Source organism: Histomonas meleagridis (assembly GCF_020186115.1).
Source record: "Histomonas meleagridis strain 2922-C6/04-10x chromosome Unknown contig_182, whole genome shotgun sequence".
Lineage (NCBI taxonomy): Eukaryota > Parabasalia > Tritrichomonadida > Dientamoebidae > Histomonas > Histomonas meleagridis.
In genome coordinates, this window is record NW_027150799.1 from 60,066 (window position 1) to 76,322 (window position 16,257).

General features: G+C 28.4%; 6 protein-coding genes across 6 annotated transcripts; 2 read left to right on the forward strand and 4 right to left on the reverse strand.

Annotated features, from left to right (window-relative positions):
* Positions 1-1,133: 1,133 nt before the first annotated feature.
* On the reverse strand, positions 1,134-3,557 carry GO595_002529 (uncharacterized protein; the record flags this gene model as incomplete). The annotated part of the gene is made up of 1 exon (XM_067915449.1): positions 1,134-3,557. One exon carries the CDS (start codon positions 3,555-3,557, stop codon positions 1,134-1,136), a length of 2,424 nt encoding a protein of 807 aa, XP_067777295.1.
* A 152-nt stretch (positions 3,558-3,709) lies between these two features.
* On the reverse strand, positions 3,710-4,009 carry GO595_002530 (uncharacterized protein; the record flags this gene model as incomplete). Its single annotated transcript, XM_067915450.1, has 1 exon — positions 3,710-4,009. One exon carries the CDS (start codon positions 4,007-4,009, stop codon positions 3,710-3,712), a length of 300 nt encoding a protein of 99 aa, XP_067777296.1.
* A 3,189-nt stretch (positions 4,010-7,198) lies between these two features.
* On the reverse strand, positions 7,199-7,795 carry GO595_002531 (EF hand family protein; the record flags this gene model as incomplete). Its single annotated transcript, XM_067915451.1, has 1 exon — positions 7,199-7,795. One exon carries the CDS (start codon positions 7,793-7,795, stop codon positions 7,199-7,201), a length of 597 nt encoding a protein of 198 aa, XP_067777297.1.
* A 1,177-nt stretch (positions 7,796-8,972) lies between these two features.
* Positions 8,973-9,560, forward strand: GO595_002532 (small GTP-binding protein; the record flags this gene model as incomplete). The annotated part of the gene is made up of 1 exon (XM_067915452.1): positions 8,973-9,560. The coding sequence occupies one exon, from the start codon at positions 8,973-8,975 to the stop codon at positions 9,558-9,560; it is 588 nt and encodes a 195-aa protein (XP_067777298.1).
* A 317-nt stretch (positions 9,561-9,877) lies between these two features.
* On the forward strand, positions 9,878-11,350 carry GO595_002533 (meiosis-specific nuclear structural protein 1; the record flags this gene model as incomplete). Its single annotated transcript, XM_067915453.1, has 1 exon — positions 9,878-11,350. The coding sequence occupies one exon, from the start codon at positions 9,878-9,880 to the stop codon at positions 11,348-11,350; it is 1,473 nt and encodes a 490-aa protein (XP_067777299.1).
* A 2,779-nt stretch (positions 11,351-14,129) lies between these two features.
* On the reverse strand, positions 14,130-14,891 carry GO595_002534 (putative replication factor A2; the record flags this gene model as incomplete). The annotated part of the gene is made up of 1 exon (XM_067915454.1): positions 14,130-14,891. One exon carries the CDS (start codon positions 14,889-14,891, stop codon positions 14,130-14,132), a length of 762 nt encoding a protein of 253 aa, XP_067777300.1.
* Between the last annotated feature and the right edge of the window lie 1,366 nt (positions 14,892-16,257).

Below are 16,257 nucleotides of genomic sequence, written 5' to 3' on the forward strand. Positions count from 1 at the left end.
TTATGGGGAATATTTTATCTATTGGAAAACATTGACAAATGGGAAATACTTCTTACAAACGAACTGTTGCACGACTTAATTACATATATACATTTGATTCCATATAAATTTTCATCGAAAGCGATTTTGATCATTCAGCAAATAATAATCAAAAATCCAAACGATTACATGTGGGCAATTGATGAGGTTATGCAATTTATTTATGATGGTGAATGTGGGCCAATGATTATCATAATCATTTTGGAACTACTGGAAAACGTTTCGTTCGATGCTGATGCAACACAAACGTTGTATGAATGTCTGTACCAGTATGAAAATGAAATTGGTGAATATTGCAAATGTGAAAATGAAACAATTTCTTTTTTGGCTAAATTAATCATTGACTCTGTGAACTTTTACTTCGAAGATATTCAGTAAAAGTGATTTTTTGATTTTTTTTTACATGATCTACTTGTGACACCGTTTATGTTTGGCGAACGTTATATGTTACAGTAAATAAATTGTTTTAAGGCGTTTGTCTACAACAATAAAAACTCTTAATATATATTGTTAATATTAAATTCATTCGGAGTATGGTGTTTAGGCAGATATTTGCTTCAAATTTGTAGTTGATTTAAAACTTTTTTTATGGTCTGTAAATGAACTTGTAGAAATATTGAAACTTCAAAATTACTTATTGGACTATTTCAAAACAATATTTGGAAATTGTATTTAATTATTTTAATGAAGCCATATAAAGGTTATACAAAAAAGTTAAATTAATTCTGAACGAAAGGGAATCGATGTTAACATACGTTAAAGCAAAAGATATTTATTTATTTAATTTTTTATGTGTTTTAATGATTTAATGTATCACAATAATATTTGGAAACCATTTGGATTATTTTATACAGCACTTACGAAGACATGTAAGCTTTGTTATGTGGAAGTTGTTAAATTACATCTTGAACAATGAACTGACATTTTTATTAAAGATATTTATTTGTTCTATATAATATTTTTTTTTATTTTAATTTATCATTTAAAACACATGAATTCATCTTATAAAGTTACGCGAAAACAAATTTATTGATTTAATTTAATATTTCCAATTTCACTTTATCTATAACATAAACATTTAACTAAACAGCGAATTATTTACCGAAATCGATCAGTGGTATTGTTGTCATATCGTTACCGCTTTCCAACTTATTTGACGCGAACACTGAAATCCTTTTTCCGTCGGTGTTGAAAGCCTCCGCCAGACTCTTTGATAATTCGTTTAACTTTGTTCCCATCTCTACACCTAATCCTGGCTCCTCGTCGATGTACATTTGCATTGTTGCGAATACCGACGGCAATCCGAATACTCTATCAGCGGCCTCCGGCGGCGGCGCAGTCGGCGGAACGATTCCGTATTTTCCACTTGTTGCGATGTACTCCGTCACCATCGACGCCAACGGGTCAACGGATGTATCTATTGTTGTTCGCGATGCCAATGTGAACAATGACGGCACTGTGTTAATGAAAGCTGTATCGAACAAAGAGTCATTAATATGATCATTAACTTTATATGGCGGGTTTATAATTCTCGTTTGGAAGTCGCCGTATAAAGTTAAGTATAAATATAATCGTTTATGTTGTGTACTGAATGGTCTTTTCCGTAACAAACGATTATTAATTCGTTTAACTTCATCATAATGACGAAATGGTATTAAGTCTTTGATCACTGAATTAAATGCTAAGATATGTGGCGATAACATTAAACATTCGTAGAACCATAACATTTGTTCTGGATCATTAATTTCACATTTGTCGATATATACTTCAGCTATTGTTGGCGATTCACTTATGAAATGTAAAAACTTTTTAGCGGCCGAATCTTGGATATAATTCGATGATATATTTATCGATGTTAACCCATAGATGTTAAATAACATATCAATTAATGAATCCATGACATCGGGATTAGTAATAGTGCATACGTCACATAATGATAAACCCCAAAGTTCTCGTGTTGAAAAGAAGTTACTAAAATCGGTAAAACATTTCTCGACTTCTTTCGAGAAACAACCAGAGATAGATAAGTGCATTAATTTATGTTGTGTGTTTTCATTCGTTAATGGAGTTTGAGTTTCTAAAAAGCGTAAAAACTCGTTAAATGATTTGGAATCGAATTTGTTATAACTCATATTTAACTCAGTGATTGATGGATGAAAACTTTCTAATGGTAATAAGTTAAAGAATTCATCCCATGGAATAGTTAAATGTGTTTTGTCGAGTTCTAATACTAATGGAAACTTTCGTGAACGTCGACAAATTGTTGATAAGAATGATGACAATGAATTCGGTATCCAATTTGAGTCTCCAACATTTAAATGGATTAAGTTCTCTGGTAATGAATCATCTCGTAACATTACTTCTTGTCCATAATTACGTCGCATTGATAATCGTTGTAACTTATTATTAGTGTTGGATAACATTGTCATGAAATTACATATATCAATTCCACAGTTTTCGATTATTAATTGCCGTAATTCAATGGACTCTAAAATGTTCTTAATGAATGATATAATGGATATTTCACATTTCAAATCAATGAATCCAATTGTTGTGATTCCTGATAAAAATGTCGAATTCTCTAAACACTTTCGAAAGATTTGCATTAATTGCTCCGTTAAAATCGGCTTGACGCTCTTAAATATTATGGTGTTGATGGAATATGTAACTTGTTTCATGGACATTAAGAAATCAATAACAAAGTTTGTCGAACAATGATTGATTCGAAGACAGTTCAAATGATTATATGTGTTACGTTTAACATGAATGCCTTTGAAATTGGCACTGTTATAACCTTTTAAGGTAATGCTAATGAGTTTGTTATAGTTGGAAAATGTCCACGTGATGATATTACCTAAGTTTTGTGGTGAAAAATCTTCAAGAATTATCGAAGAAAGATTTGGCTCAAGAGATAACGCAAAGAATAATGGCGTGGGTGATTTGATGGAAGCGCGTTGGAATTTAATTGACTTGTGCGGATTGGAATCATATTTATTTATTATTGATGATATGGTTGGATCAATATCTTGTGATTTGGAAACAGAGGCTGCAACGTATCGATGCAAAAGTATATGTGGTGGACGACTTTTTGGTGGAAGTTGACTATTTGCATCTGGTATTAAATTTAATCCTGTAACAGATTCAACATCAACATTCCAAGTAATATACTTGTATTGACGGTAAAGATTGGTCATAAGTTGGCCACTTTCTGGAAAGTTTAAAAGATAAACATTTTCACCATTTGAACTTTTAAATATAAGTTTTAATTCTTCTTGTGAACATGAACAACTTATTAAATCAAAAATAGAAAGGACTGTCTCACGGTCATAACTAGAGCGAACACGTGATTTAGAAAATATATAAAGACAAGATTCAGTTAATAATACATACCTTTGCTTCTTCTTTTGTGAAATTACAAGGAAAACTTCACCAGCCCATTGCTGAGTTTCGCTTTTATCTACACATTGCTCAAGTAACTTTTGAGCAATTTCAGGTTTAAGTGGGATGAAAGAAGTCATTTTTTTGTTTTACAAAATAATTCATAAGTTTACATAAACGGCTTGGGGCGCCCTAAGTATGAAAAGAAAAAATATGGTATTAAAAACATTTAGTAATTTTGTGAAATATCAAAAAATCTGACTAAAACCAAACTGTCAGAACCATACGTAATTTATTCGCTTTCTTCGTTTTTGTTATCTGGAAATTTTATATTCAGAAATGTTTGGACTTGACTTGCATAATATGCATGTGCTAGATCATCTGAACTTATGCTCTCGGGTTTATATGGGGTGTAATCTTTAATTTCATCCTTATCTGATGAAATGATTAAAGCTTCTTCTGGTGGAATTTTGTTCGCCCACTCAGATGAGTCGTATTTATCCGGGAGGTGTGTTGTTAGTCCTATCATGTATTTTTCAAGAACTTGTTCAAAGTTCTCAAGTTGGAACTGAAATCTTTTTTTCCCTTCCATTGTTGTTTCACTTCACATTTCATTTCAGAAATAATTAATGTTAGTGAACAAAGAAAAATATTAAAAAAAAAAAAAATTTGAAATTCTTAAATCTTGAAATACTACAAAACAAGAGGAAAATTATGATATTTATATAATATTTTATTTTTGAGATTAAAAATCATATTTTTCATTGCTGGGAAAATAATTTGGTAATATTTACATAACCACTTATAGATGCTAAATTAAGTGCTGTATTAAATAATTTGCAGATTCCCCATGTATTCTTAAAATATATCAAATTATTAAAATAAATTTTAAATAAAAGAAATAAATATCTTTAGCATTAATATCAATTCCTTCTTGTTGGAGAATACAACAAAATTTTATCAATAAAAGAATGTTCACTTATTAACTACAAAACAACAAATATTAAACAATTCTTTTTATTTATTTAGAAACAAAAAATAAGTTAAAGCTAACGCGATTAATCCTATTCCAATAGCTTTCCTAAAAGCTCGATAAAATTTTTGCCTACGAATCAGCTTTGCTATTTCATTATGATGCAAGCGATCTGCTAACAGAAGTGCTGTATTAAATAATTTAAATAATTTCTAAATATTATTTTGAAATATAAAATTCTTAAAACTAATATTAAACAAAACAAACACATATCTTTAACATCAATATCAATTCCTTTTTGCTCAAGAAGTAATTCAACTATTTTTTTATAATCATATACAGATGCCAATATAAGTGCTGTTCTAAATAATTTAAATAATTTCCAAATATTATTTTGAAATATCAAATTATCAACACAAATTTTAAATAAAACAAATAAATATCTTTAGCATTAATATCAATTTCTTCTTGTTCAAGAAGTAATTTAACTGTTTCTATATGACCTTTTTTGGAAGCGAGCATTAGAGCTGTTCTAAATGATTTAAATACATTCCAAAAATTATAAAAAAAATATAAATATTTAATATTGATATAAAATAAAACAAATAAATATTTTTAGCATTGATATCAATTCCTTTTTGTTTAAGTAAAATTTCAACAATTTCCGAGGAACCATTTTCAGCTGCAACCATGAGTGGTGTTACAAATATCATGAATAATTTCTAAAAATTAATAGTAAATAAAGTTTATAAGACTAAAATCACTTTTGGCATTAAAATTAATGCCATCTTTAGAAAGGAGTAGTTTTACTATTTCTATATTTTCATTCTTGATTGCACTCATTAGTGCTGTCATGAATAATATAAATAATCTCCTAATATTAATTTAAAACGCCAAGTAATTGAAATAAATTCGAAATAAATTTAATGAAAACTAGCTTTAATATTAACATCGATTCCTTCTTTTTCAAGAAGTAATTTACTAATTTCATTGTAGTTATTTTCAATTGCCAAAATAAGTGCTGTAAATAATTTGAATAAATTCCAAATAATTTTTCAAAATATAAAATTCTTTGCTAAAACACCCAACAAAACAAACAAATAGTTTTACAATTTATATCAATCTTTTCTTGTTTAAGTAGTAATTTTACTATTTCTAAATTTCCGTTTTGTGATGCCTTCATTAATGCAGTCCAAAATACTATAAATAATTATTAAAAGATAATTTTAAATATAAAATTAATAGAACAAATATAAAATAAAAAGTATAAATATTTTTAACATTAATATCAATTCCGTCTTGTTCGAAAATATACTTAAATAGTTCTATGTTTCCTGATTCTGCTGAATATACCAATATATCTTTTGGAAGTTGATTTTTTATAAGGAAATATTTGATTAAAAATATATTACCAATTTGTGCTGATTCATTAATAAGATTAATATTTTTATTATATATTTTCATTCCTTCTTTTAATAAAAAAGAAAGTATTTCATAGTTGCTAAAGTTTATGCATATCCAACCAAGTTCTATTAAATCTCTGGTTTGAATAATTTGCCTACCTTCAACATCATCATAAACATCATAAAATTTTTGTAATTTGTTTTCAAAAATATATCTAAAGATATCATTTTGATGGAATTTAATTGCTGTTTCATATGCATCTTTAAATGATGAATGATTTTGTTCACATAAATGAATGATTTCTTCATTTCCACTTGCAACTGCATATTTACCTGTATTTTCTACATTTACATTGTTCATAAGTAAATATTTGAAACATTTTACAGATCCAAAGAATGCTGCATATTCAATTAATGTAACATAATATTGATTAATAAATGAACATCTTTCATAAGGAGACGGTGTAATTCTTTGATTAAAATCAAAATTAGTTTGTGATGATATTTCTTGAAGTTTTTCTATTTCATCATATCGAATTATTTTAGCAATTTCATTTTCATTGACTCCTTCTTTAACATATTTCTTATGAAGTTCCCAATTGTTCCTTGAAAGCTCTTCAAAATTTTTTCTGTAATGAGAGTAAAAATATTTTTTTATTTTATTTTTATCTTCTGTTTTGTAATGTGCAAAGTATGGTGATGAAATATTTTTAGTAACATTTTTATCAATTAAATTTTTCTCAATCATCTTTTCAATAATAAAATATGCATCATGTGATTTGATTTTAATGATTTGGTCAATAAAAATATCAATAATTTTTGGAATACTTTTGTCCATTTCTTCTTCTTTTGTTTGAATTAATTTTAAATAATTTATGAATTTATATATTTCATTATTTTGCTTACAAAATGCCGAATAAACGATTTTACAAATTGTGAAATTAAATGAATAAGGGAAATTTGGATCGAACAAATTTAAAGTTTGTTGAACTGAATTCTCCATATTATCTTCAGTTAAATGGAATATTAATTTTTGGAGTGAATTAAGCATGCTTTCAAAATTAATCACTTCCATCTTTTATTGCAGCAAATTTAAAGTATCAGAGACGGTTTTATTACAGATTTGAAATCGAAAGCTCTCATAGAAAATATTGAATATCAGATATGCATTGAATTTTTAAGCTGTTAGGAAATAGAAAATGCGGAATTTAATTAAGATATGATCAATACATGGGATTAAACAGAGATTTCGAGAATTCGATGCATCAATTATCACTTTGAAAATTAATTCAAATAATTTATAATGGAAAACAATTTTAATGATCAGTTATCTAGGAATGAAAAATAAATAAAGAAACAAAATATAAAATGAAATATTTAATGATGTTTTGATGAAGAAAAAATCTTATTTCTTTTGGAGCAAATGCTCAACATCAACATTAACACAATTGAGAATAGATGGATTTGCTCTGGCTGCGCCAAGGAATTCGTCATAAGAAATAACACCATTATCATCAGTATCAATTTGACGATATGTTTCTTCAACAGATTGATTCAATTGTTCAAGCGTAAGCTTTACAGAGCCATTTTCCTTCATGCTTAAGGCTAAAACACTTTTAAGCTCTTGTCTTTCAATTGTTCCATTTCCATCAACGTCAAAGAGTCCGAAACAGAACTTTGCCTTTTCGTCTATCGAAGCTCTTGGACAAATTGAAGAAAGACCTTTAACATACTCAGGGAATTCAATTGTTGCACTATTATCGCGATCAAATGCAGCAAATATGCGCTGAGCAAAGCCAACGCTTCTGAGGCCCAATGCTTCCTTGAACTCTTCCATGTCTATAGTACCATCGTCATGGCCCAATTTGCTCAGATATCCATACTTTTCAAAGAGAATGTTGATTTCTTCTTCGCTAAAGTGAGTGCTTGCTACCAAATCAGAGACAAGCTTCTTGGTTAACTTGGTCTTTTTGACTTTGATTTTGCTTCCATCGTTTCCCATCCAAAAAATGAAGTAAAACGAACAAAAAATCAATTCAAATTTGAATGGTCGTAAATTGGTTTTTATTGAAAAATCCGGTGACTTTTTGAAAAGTATACTTTTACCGTTCCAATTGTCCGTAACAAACGATTTTTCAATAAAAACGATGTCGTTGGGGTGGTGCAAATTGTACGTTAGGATTTCATGCGCTACAAAAAAATCAAAATAATAGAAAAAGGAACATATGGATCTGTATGTCTAGGAGAAGATAAAGAAAGTAATGACTTGGTTGCTATTAAAGAATGTGCCTATTCAACAACAACAAATCGTGAAATAAATGCTTTATTAAATCTAAAGCATGATCATATTGTTAAATTATTAGATAAAATATATGAAAAAGATAAGGTCCTTCTTGTATATGAATAATTTGGAATCGATCTTTTTACATTTATACTTAGAAATCATCCTTTATCAATCGAATTAATTAAAAAAACAATGAGAGAATTGCTTTGCGCTATTTGTTATATTCACCAAAAAGGATGGATACACAGAGATTTAACATCCACAAATATATTGATTAATGAGGAATTCACAATTAAAATATGTGATTTCGGTCTTTCAAAAGAAATAAATCAAAGACCACACACGCCTAAAATGTGTACATTGCAATATTCAGCACCTGAAATTCTCATAGGTGCTACGAATTACACAAATAGTGTTGACATATGGAGTTGTGGGTGTATATTTATAGAACTTATTTTAGGAAAATTAGCTTTTGATGAAGAGTCAGAGGTTAAAATCCTCCGCCAACAATTGTTATTACTTGGTACTCCGAATTTATGGCCAGAACTTCCACCTTCAATCAAATTACCATCATTTCCATCAAAACTTTCATCCATATTTCCAAGTTCATTTCCACCTGAAGCAATAGATTTTGCAGAATCTAGATAGGGTTAACCCTTTTTTGAGATACTCATTCAAATAAAACTAATGATATATCTAAGGGTAATTTTCAAACTGTTCTCAGGAGAAAAAATTGTTTTCACTAAAATTTTGTTTTATCCAAATTTAAATGCTTTTGAAATGCTATTTCAAATTTTGTGAAGCGGTTTGTTTTCAATTCCAATAAAAATTTTTGCTTCATTTTTTTCAGAGATTAATGCGGTTATGTGATCTTCCACCTGACTGAACCATAAAAATGGTTGAAGAATTGGTTCCTGGCTTCAAAGTTGTTATTATTGGTGATACATCAGTTGGAAAAACATCAATCCTGACACAGTACAATCTTCATTATTTTAGTCAAGAGGTTCAACCAACTATTGGATCATCTTTCCTCTCAAGTACAATTCAGACAGAAAAAGGCCCTGTTACATTGAATATTTGGGATACAGCTGGACAAGAAAAATATAGATGTCTTGTTCCAATGTATTCTCGATCTGCAATAGCAGCAATTATTGTTATTGATGCTTCAGGCAAAGCAAATTGTACATGCATAGAAGAATGGGTTGATTGTGTTAGGAAAAACTGTTCTCCAGAATGTAAGATATATATTGTTGCAAATAAAATAGATCTTCCAGATACAATTCCAATGACAGACCTTATTCAATATGCACAAACAAATGGATTTCCTTTCTTCTCTTCAACAGCAACATTATATAATTCTGTAGCTCCAATATTCAATCAAATAGCTTGTGATATCTCTCTTGCATATTATATAAATCAGAATAAAAAAGAAGAAGATATCGATATTTTTAAGAAAATTAACAAAAAAAATGGTTGTTGTTAATACGATAAAATATCTTGTAAGAAATGCTAATATTTCCCATCTAACAAATAAATAAATGTTTGAATCTTAATAAAATCATGGATACATAATAAATTTAGAAAATGTTTTTTGAATACTTTGAAGAATAAATTCGAAATTAATTCAATATATATATATATATATATATATATATATATGTTTCTTTTATATTGAGAAGAGAAATTTCCTACTGCTTCCTGTCTAAATACTAATTATGGAAGTTCTATATGCTTTTGTAGATTAAAATGGAAACTGGAGTAAAAATACGTTAATGAATAAACAAAAAACATAAAATTTCCATGAGACATGCTGGATTAAAACAAGCACAGAAAAGAATTAAAAACAGAAAAGCCTACGAGCGCGAAATAATGAAAGCCAAGGAAGAAGAAAAAAAAGATTGGAATGCAAGGGTCGCATATGAAGCTGATATTCGTGCTGATATAAATAGAAGAGTAAAGAGACAAATGTTAGCAGATAGAGAATTTGAGCTAGCAAATAAATTATATCAACATCAAAAAAACATTGAAGAACAACAACAGCGAAATATAGAACTTGATAATATTGCAAAAGAAATGAGTCGCCAACAAGAAGAAAAACTTCGTAATTCTAAGTTGCGACAAGGAATTCGAGAAAATTCTGCAGAAATTCGAGAACTTCAATCGAAACTTGAACTAGCTGTAATCAACCAAATACTTGATAACCAGATCAAAGAGCGTCGAATGTGGAAAGAAGAACAACGTTTAGAAGCAGCTATGGAACGACAGCGCATCAACAAAATTAATCAAGAAGAAGAAGCACGTGAAGCAGAAATACGCAAGGCAAAAGCCGAGAAGCTTCGAAATGATCAAATTTTTGTTCAACAACAATTACAAGAAAAACGAAATCGCAAGAAATTACTTTATGAAATTGAACGTGAACATGATAAAAAGCTTATCGAAGAAGCTGAAAAAAGAGAACGTGAAGAATATATTCGGCAACGACAAGAAAAACTTGAAAGGATGCAAAGGACTAAACATGAAATTGATCAATTTTTGAAACAACGCGCCGCACTTAAAGCAGCCGAAAAAGCACTTGAAGAAGAAGAAGATCGTAAAATCTATGAATATATTCAAGATGTAGATGAACGACTTCAACGAGCTCAAGAACAATCGAAACTAAGAGAAATAGCTCGAAACATTGTAGCAGAAGAAATCGGCCGTAACATTCGAAGACAAGAGAAAGAACGCGAAGAATATGAGCAACTAATCATTGATTTAGAATATGAGAAAGAATTAGAACGATTAAAGCAGAAAGAAATCGAAGAATCGGAAAAAATAAGACGTCAACACGAAGAAATAAGACAATATATGAAAGAACATGAAGAAGAGAAACAAAGGAAATTAATGTTATCCAAACAAGAAGAAGAAAAAGCGCGAAAAGAAATGATTGAAGAAAATGAACGATTTAAAAGACTTGAGCAACTTGAACAAGAAAAAAACGCAATTAAAATAAGTAGATATAGAAGAGAATTAGAAGCGCATATTTTGCAAAGAAGAAAAATGTTACAACAGGCAAAAGAAGAAGAGTTAAATGTCCTTAGGTTGCAGAAAGAAAGAGAAGAAAGAAGAAAACAATTGATTGAAGAGGAAAGAAGAAATTTGGTCGTCGAATACATACTGAAAATGGGACCTGAGTTCGTGAAATACCTGCCAAAGGGAGTGCTAAAGGACGGCGACATAGACTTCCTTCCAAAAGCTTATCAAGAAGCAATCCTAGAAATGAATGTTTTGTAAGTAAATGTATATAAAGTGGTGTAAAAACTTTGTTTTTTAATAAATTACTGGTTAAAATTATAATATATTTTGGTTTATAAGCTACTGTTTAATGATTAGTAAATTCTACATAAAATATTTTTAAATGCATATATTCTAATTTCGAATTAAATCGATGTGAAACTTATGCATTTACCTTTTGAACAAAAATTTGATCATTAATTAAATTTGGTCATTATGTAAGTTTTTATAAAATCTCAAAAATAGGTTAAAATGAGAATATCTTCATAATGTATTTATAAATTATATATTTTACACATGATTTAATGTTTATCGTATATACAATAAGTCAGAGCTGAAATTTTGTAATAACTTAAAAAATTAAGAATTTTTTACATAAACATTCGAATGATATTCAATAGGCATTTATTTTTATTATATTTTTTTTTGCTTGATACTTATGATTATTTTTTACGTTTTTCAATGTCAGTACAATTTTGATATTTTCCATAATTAGAATGGAATTTATTCGCAAACGATTGAATGATGTCAAATCTTCTATTTTCTGCTGATATGACAGGTGCATCTTTATATTATTTAATTAAATTCCATGTATTATTTCATAATTTTATTTATTAATATAAATTCTATATAAAACAAAATAATTTCTTATATTAATATCAACATTTTTATGGACAAGAAGTAATTTAACAATTTCTATATGACCATTTTCAGATACTAATATAAGTGCTGTTCTAAATAATTCAAATTATTTCCAAATATTGTTTCGAAATATAAAATTTTTAAAATATATATCAAATAATTCAAATAAATATTTATAGTGTTAATCTCAATTCCTTTCTGTTCAAGAAGTAATTTAACTATATTTGTGTAACATTAGAAGATGCAAAAAAAAATTCTGTACTAAATATTTTTTTAAATGATTTCCAAATATTGTTTCAAAATATTATTATAAATTATTAAGAAAACAAATAAATATCTTTAACATATATATATAAATCAATTCATTTTTGTTTAAGAATTAATTTAACAATTTTTGTGTGACCATTAAAAGATGCAGAAATAAGTGTTGTTTAAAATAATTCCCAAATACTATTTTGAAAAAATAAATCATTAAAATAATTTTCAGATAAAACAAATAAATATCTATAACATATATATATATCAATTCCCACTCGTTCTAGAAGTCTTTTTGTAACTTCAATGTGACCTCTACGTATACTTCTAAATGAAGTATTGTTTCAAAAAAAACTCAATAAACTCAAAATAAAATGTCATACTCTCAAATATTTAAAAATATATATATATATTGGATTAACATCTAATATTTTATTTTGAAACTGCAACTGAAGTAAATCTTGAGCTCATCATCTTCTTTTCAATAGTTTACAGTCTCAGTAAACATGAAAAAATCGTTTTGCGCACAATTTTTTCGAGCATTTCTCTTCAATATTATTCTTTATACAATTGTAATACCTTCTTGTCGCCTTTCTTTTATAAAGATGATTCAGGATTCTAATTCAAAAATTTTTATGTTAGGTCAATTTTTAATGTTTCTTACCTTTTTATTATTATTTCTTTTTGAATTTATCTTGTTTCGATTACTTTTCATGAATCCTGGCCGTCTATCAGATGAAATTCAAAAAAGAGGAACAGATTTAATTTCCAATTATTCTTTATGCAAAAAATGTCACTTGCCAAAACCACCAAGATGTCATCATTGTTCGAGGTGTGGTTGTTGTATTTTAAACATGGATCATCATTGTGATTCTTTAGGGATTTGTCTTGGATACAGAAATTACAAATTTTTTATTCTACTTCTTTTCTATGGAAGCGTTGCCTCTGCTTACGGCGGCATCATTTTATTGATTTCTTTTTTCATAGTCAAAGGAGCTTCAAAAGTATCGCAGTTAATTCTTTCACTTTTTTTGTTTCTAATCGCATTTGCACTTCACTTCTTTCGTAACTTTTATATTAAGCTCACTGCAAGCAATATGACGACAATTGAAAGCCGTTTTCCAGAACTAACAAGTATGGAAATATCATTGCCACAAGTAAATTTAATTGGAAAAGGAATCACGAAATACCTTCCAATTGTGGAAGATGTAAATCCGTTTGCATTTGTTTGATGAATTTGTTGTTTGTTTGTAAATAATGTTTTTATTTCATTTTTTATGTTTTCTTATGTAAATAAAACGGAATTAATGGAAGAACTTTCTTGCGTGCTATAAATGTATTGAAGAAATATTTATAAAATAGAAACACTTGGATTTTCTGTTAGGAAGAATAAAACTACAATTGGATTCTTTAGTGTTGCTTATGGAAATAGGAGAATAAATGTGAGTAAGTGCGGAGTTTTTGGAAAAGCCGAAAACTTAATAATTACATAGAAATATTTACTTGTATCAATGTAATTATCATAAAGTTATTTATCATTGTTAATCAAATCAAATAAGATGTTAAGTTTTATCCCGTCAACTTCTTTATTCCTGTTATTCTAATTTATAAATTCTTTCTTTAAATGAACAATTTGAAATCCTCGAAACAAATTAAAAAAAACATAATAAATTTAATTTGAATTTTTTGTTCTAAAATAAGGCCAACAAACTCTATTCATTTATTTATTGATATTAAAGAAAAATTTAAAAAGAATTAAGAAGTTGATTGGTTTTAAGAAAAGGAATTAACAATTTTCACCTTTCGCAAATATCTCAACAAAACTCAAAATACTGCTTTCTTGCCATACAAACATTAAATTAAACCAAAAAATACAAATTATTTAACAAAATACATAATGATCGATAGATGGCGAATAAATTTCACCATTGTATTCCAAGGCTGATATAGCATTGGAAATCCGTTCTAGTGAATATGTTGATCCAAAGTGTCCGGCAATTTCTGCTTTACTTACTCCAGTACTGGAATTGTGTATTTGAATATATTCGAGAATTTTTGGTCTTAACTGTTCGTCCATTTCTTGGTTATTTTCTTGTTCTTGTGGCGCAGGGATTTCGTTGTGGTCACTTGCTTCCGTATGATTGCGAGGATTTTCTGCAATTGCAAATGAAGAATTAGGGGGTAAACCACGAAGAGAAAAGAAATGTACGAACAAAGCGTGTAGAAAATGATATGGAATTTCATCGAAATCTTCGACTTGCTTGACAGAAAATGCTGAAATAATTGGTCCAGTATTTTGTGAATTTGTTGATATCTTACCAACCACAGAAACATAGGTACCTACTGGAAATGAAAGGGTTAGGCACTCCATATTTTTTGAAAAATCTTGAACTTGAAATATTCCTGTTGAATCGTCAATTTCATAATAAGATGCAATTGCTTCTTCTTGGACTGAGTGGACCATACCAACAATATTTATTTGTTTCCTTTGAACGCCATCGATAAGAAATGGTTGTCCAGGATTATAATTCGAATTCAATAATTGCTTGATTGTAACAGGCGTAATAGAGTCATCTACGTTAACAGGGAGACGTTCGTTGCTTTCGGATGGAAGCTTATCGTTCAGATCGAATCCTCCTTCCATTGGGTGAACTTCACCCTGTGAAACGTTTTTTTAAACGGCCGAAAGGCAGTTTTTTGTTTTGTCAACTTTATCTTTCATTATTTTTTTTTTTGTTTTGAATCGAGAATATATTTAATTAATGAATTTAAAAGAGGCTTGGTAATGTTAATTACGGGTGTCCTTAATGGTGTCTTGAAATAAGCCTTGGAGAATTATTGTTTTATCTTAAAGAAGACAGAATATTAAGTCTGGAATTTTTGAGTGACATCCGTCCAATCACGAATTTTAAATGTTCTCAAAAATGTGAAAGAGTTTAAATTTGAATAATTTTACGATAGTTTTCACTAAAATATAATTGAAATTTATTTGCCGAAAAGAACAATTTTGAGAGAAGATTTTCAACTTCTAATGAAAAATTTCAATCGAACTCGTTTAAACTCCAAAATTAATGAGGAAAAAGCCACAGCGCTTTATTAAGTATATCACAGTAAATGATAAAATGGGCAATATTAAATACAGATATGAGCTCGATATGAGCGGAAAATTAATAAAAACTTCTCCAAATTTAATTATTCCATCATTACAAATACCTACAATTCAATCACCTAATCAACTACCATTACCACAAATACAAAAATGTAATAATCAGTACATCTTACCACAGTTGGAAAAAGATTCCACACCTCCACAATTTTCGTTTGATATCGAAAAAGACTTTTTACGCTTTTTCCCAATTACTCCAAAAATGAGAAACAAGCCATTAAGCACATTTGAAGGGTTATTTTTGAAAATCCCTTTCAAAAATAAAGATAATTTTGAAAATAATTCAAAAAAGTAATCGCTAACACTGTTCGTGCTTCCTATAGAGTGTTTTGTAAACATAGATAAAGTTCTTGAAACTTTATTATTAAATCATTTGGTTATGGAAAGTTTTTTTTTTTTTATCTTTTACGATCAAAACGCATTCAATCAATATGATATTTTAAACGTATTTTTTGATGGACTCTCTAAAAAAAACTCATAATATGAATTTGCGTGTGCTTAACAAAGAAATAGTTTATGTCAAATGAAGTGTGAGCATCGTTTCGTTTTATTTAAAAATATATTTATAAATTTCAATATCGAAATTAAATAAGACGAAAGTTATATAAAAATGAGCACATTTATTGCAATATTAATATTGGCTAAAACAAGTATATTTTTAGAGATCATTAAATTGTGAAAATGGCAATTCATAGTCGTCATTCTTCTGCTTCGCAGATAAAACAAAGAACAACAAATCAACAAGGAATAGGACAGTCAATATTCCGTTAATCCACAGAGTCCACATTGTAGATCCAGAAAAAACAAAAGCGTCTGCAATTTGTATTATAATAACCAAAATCTT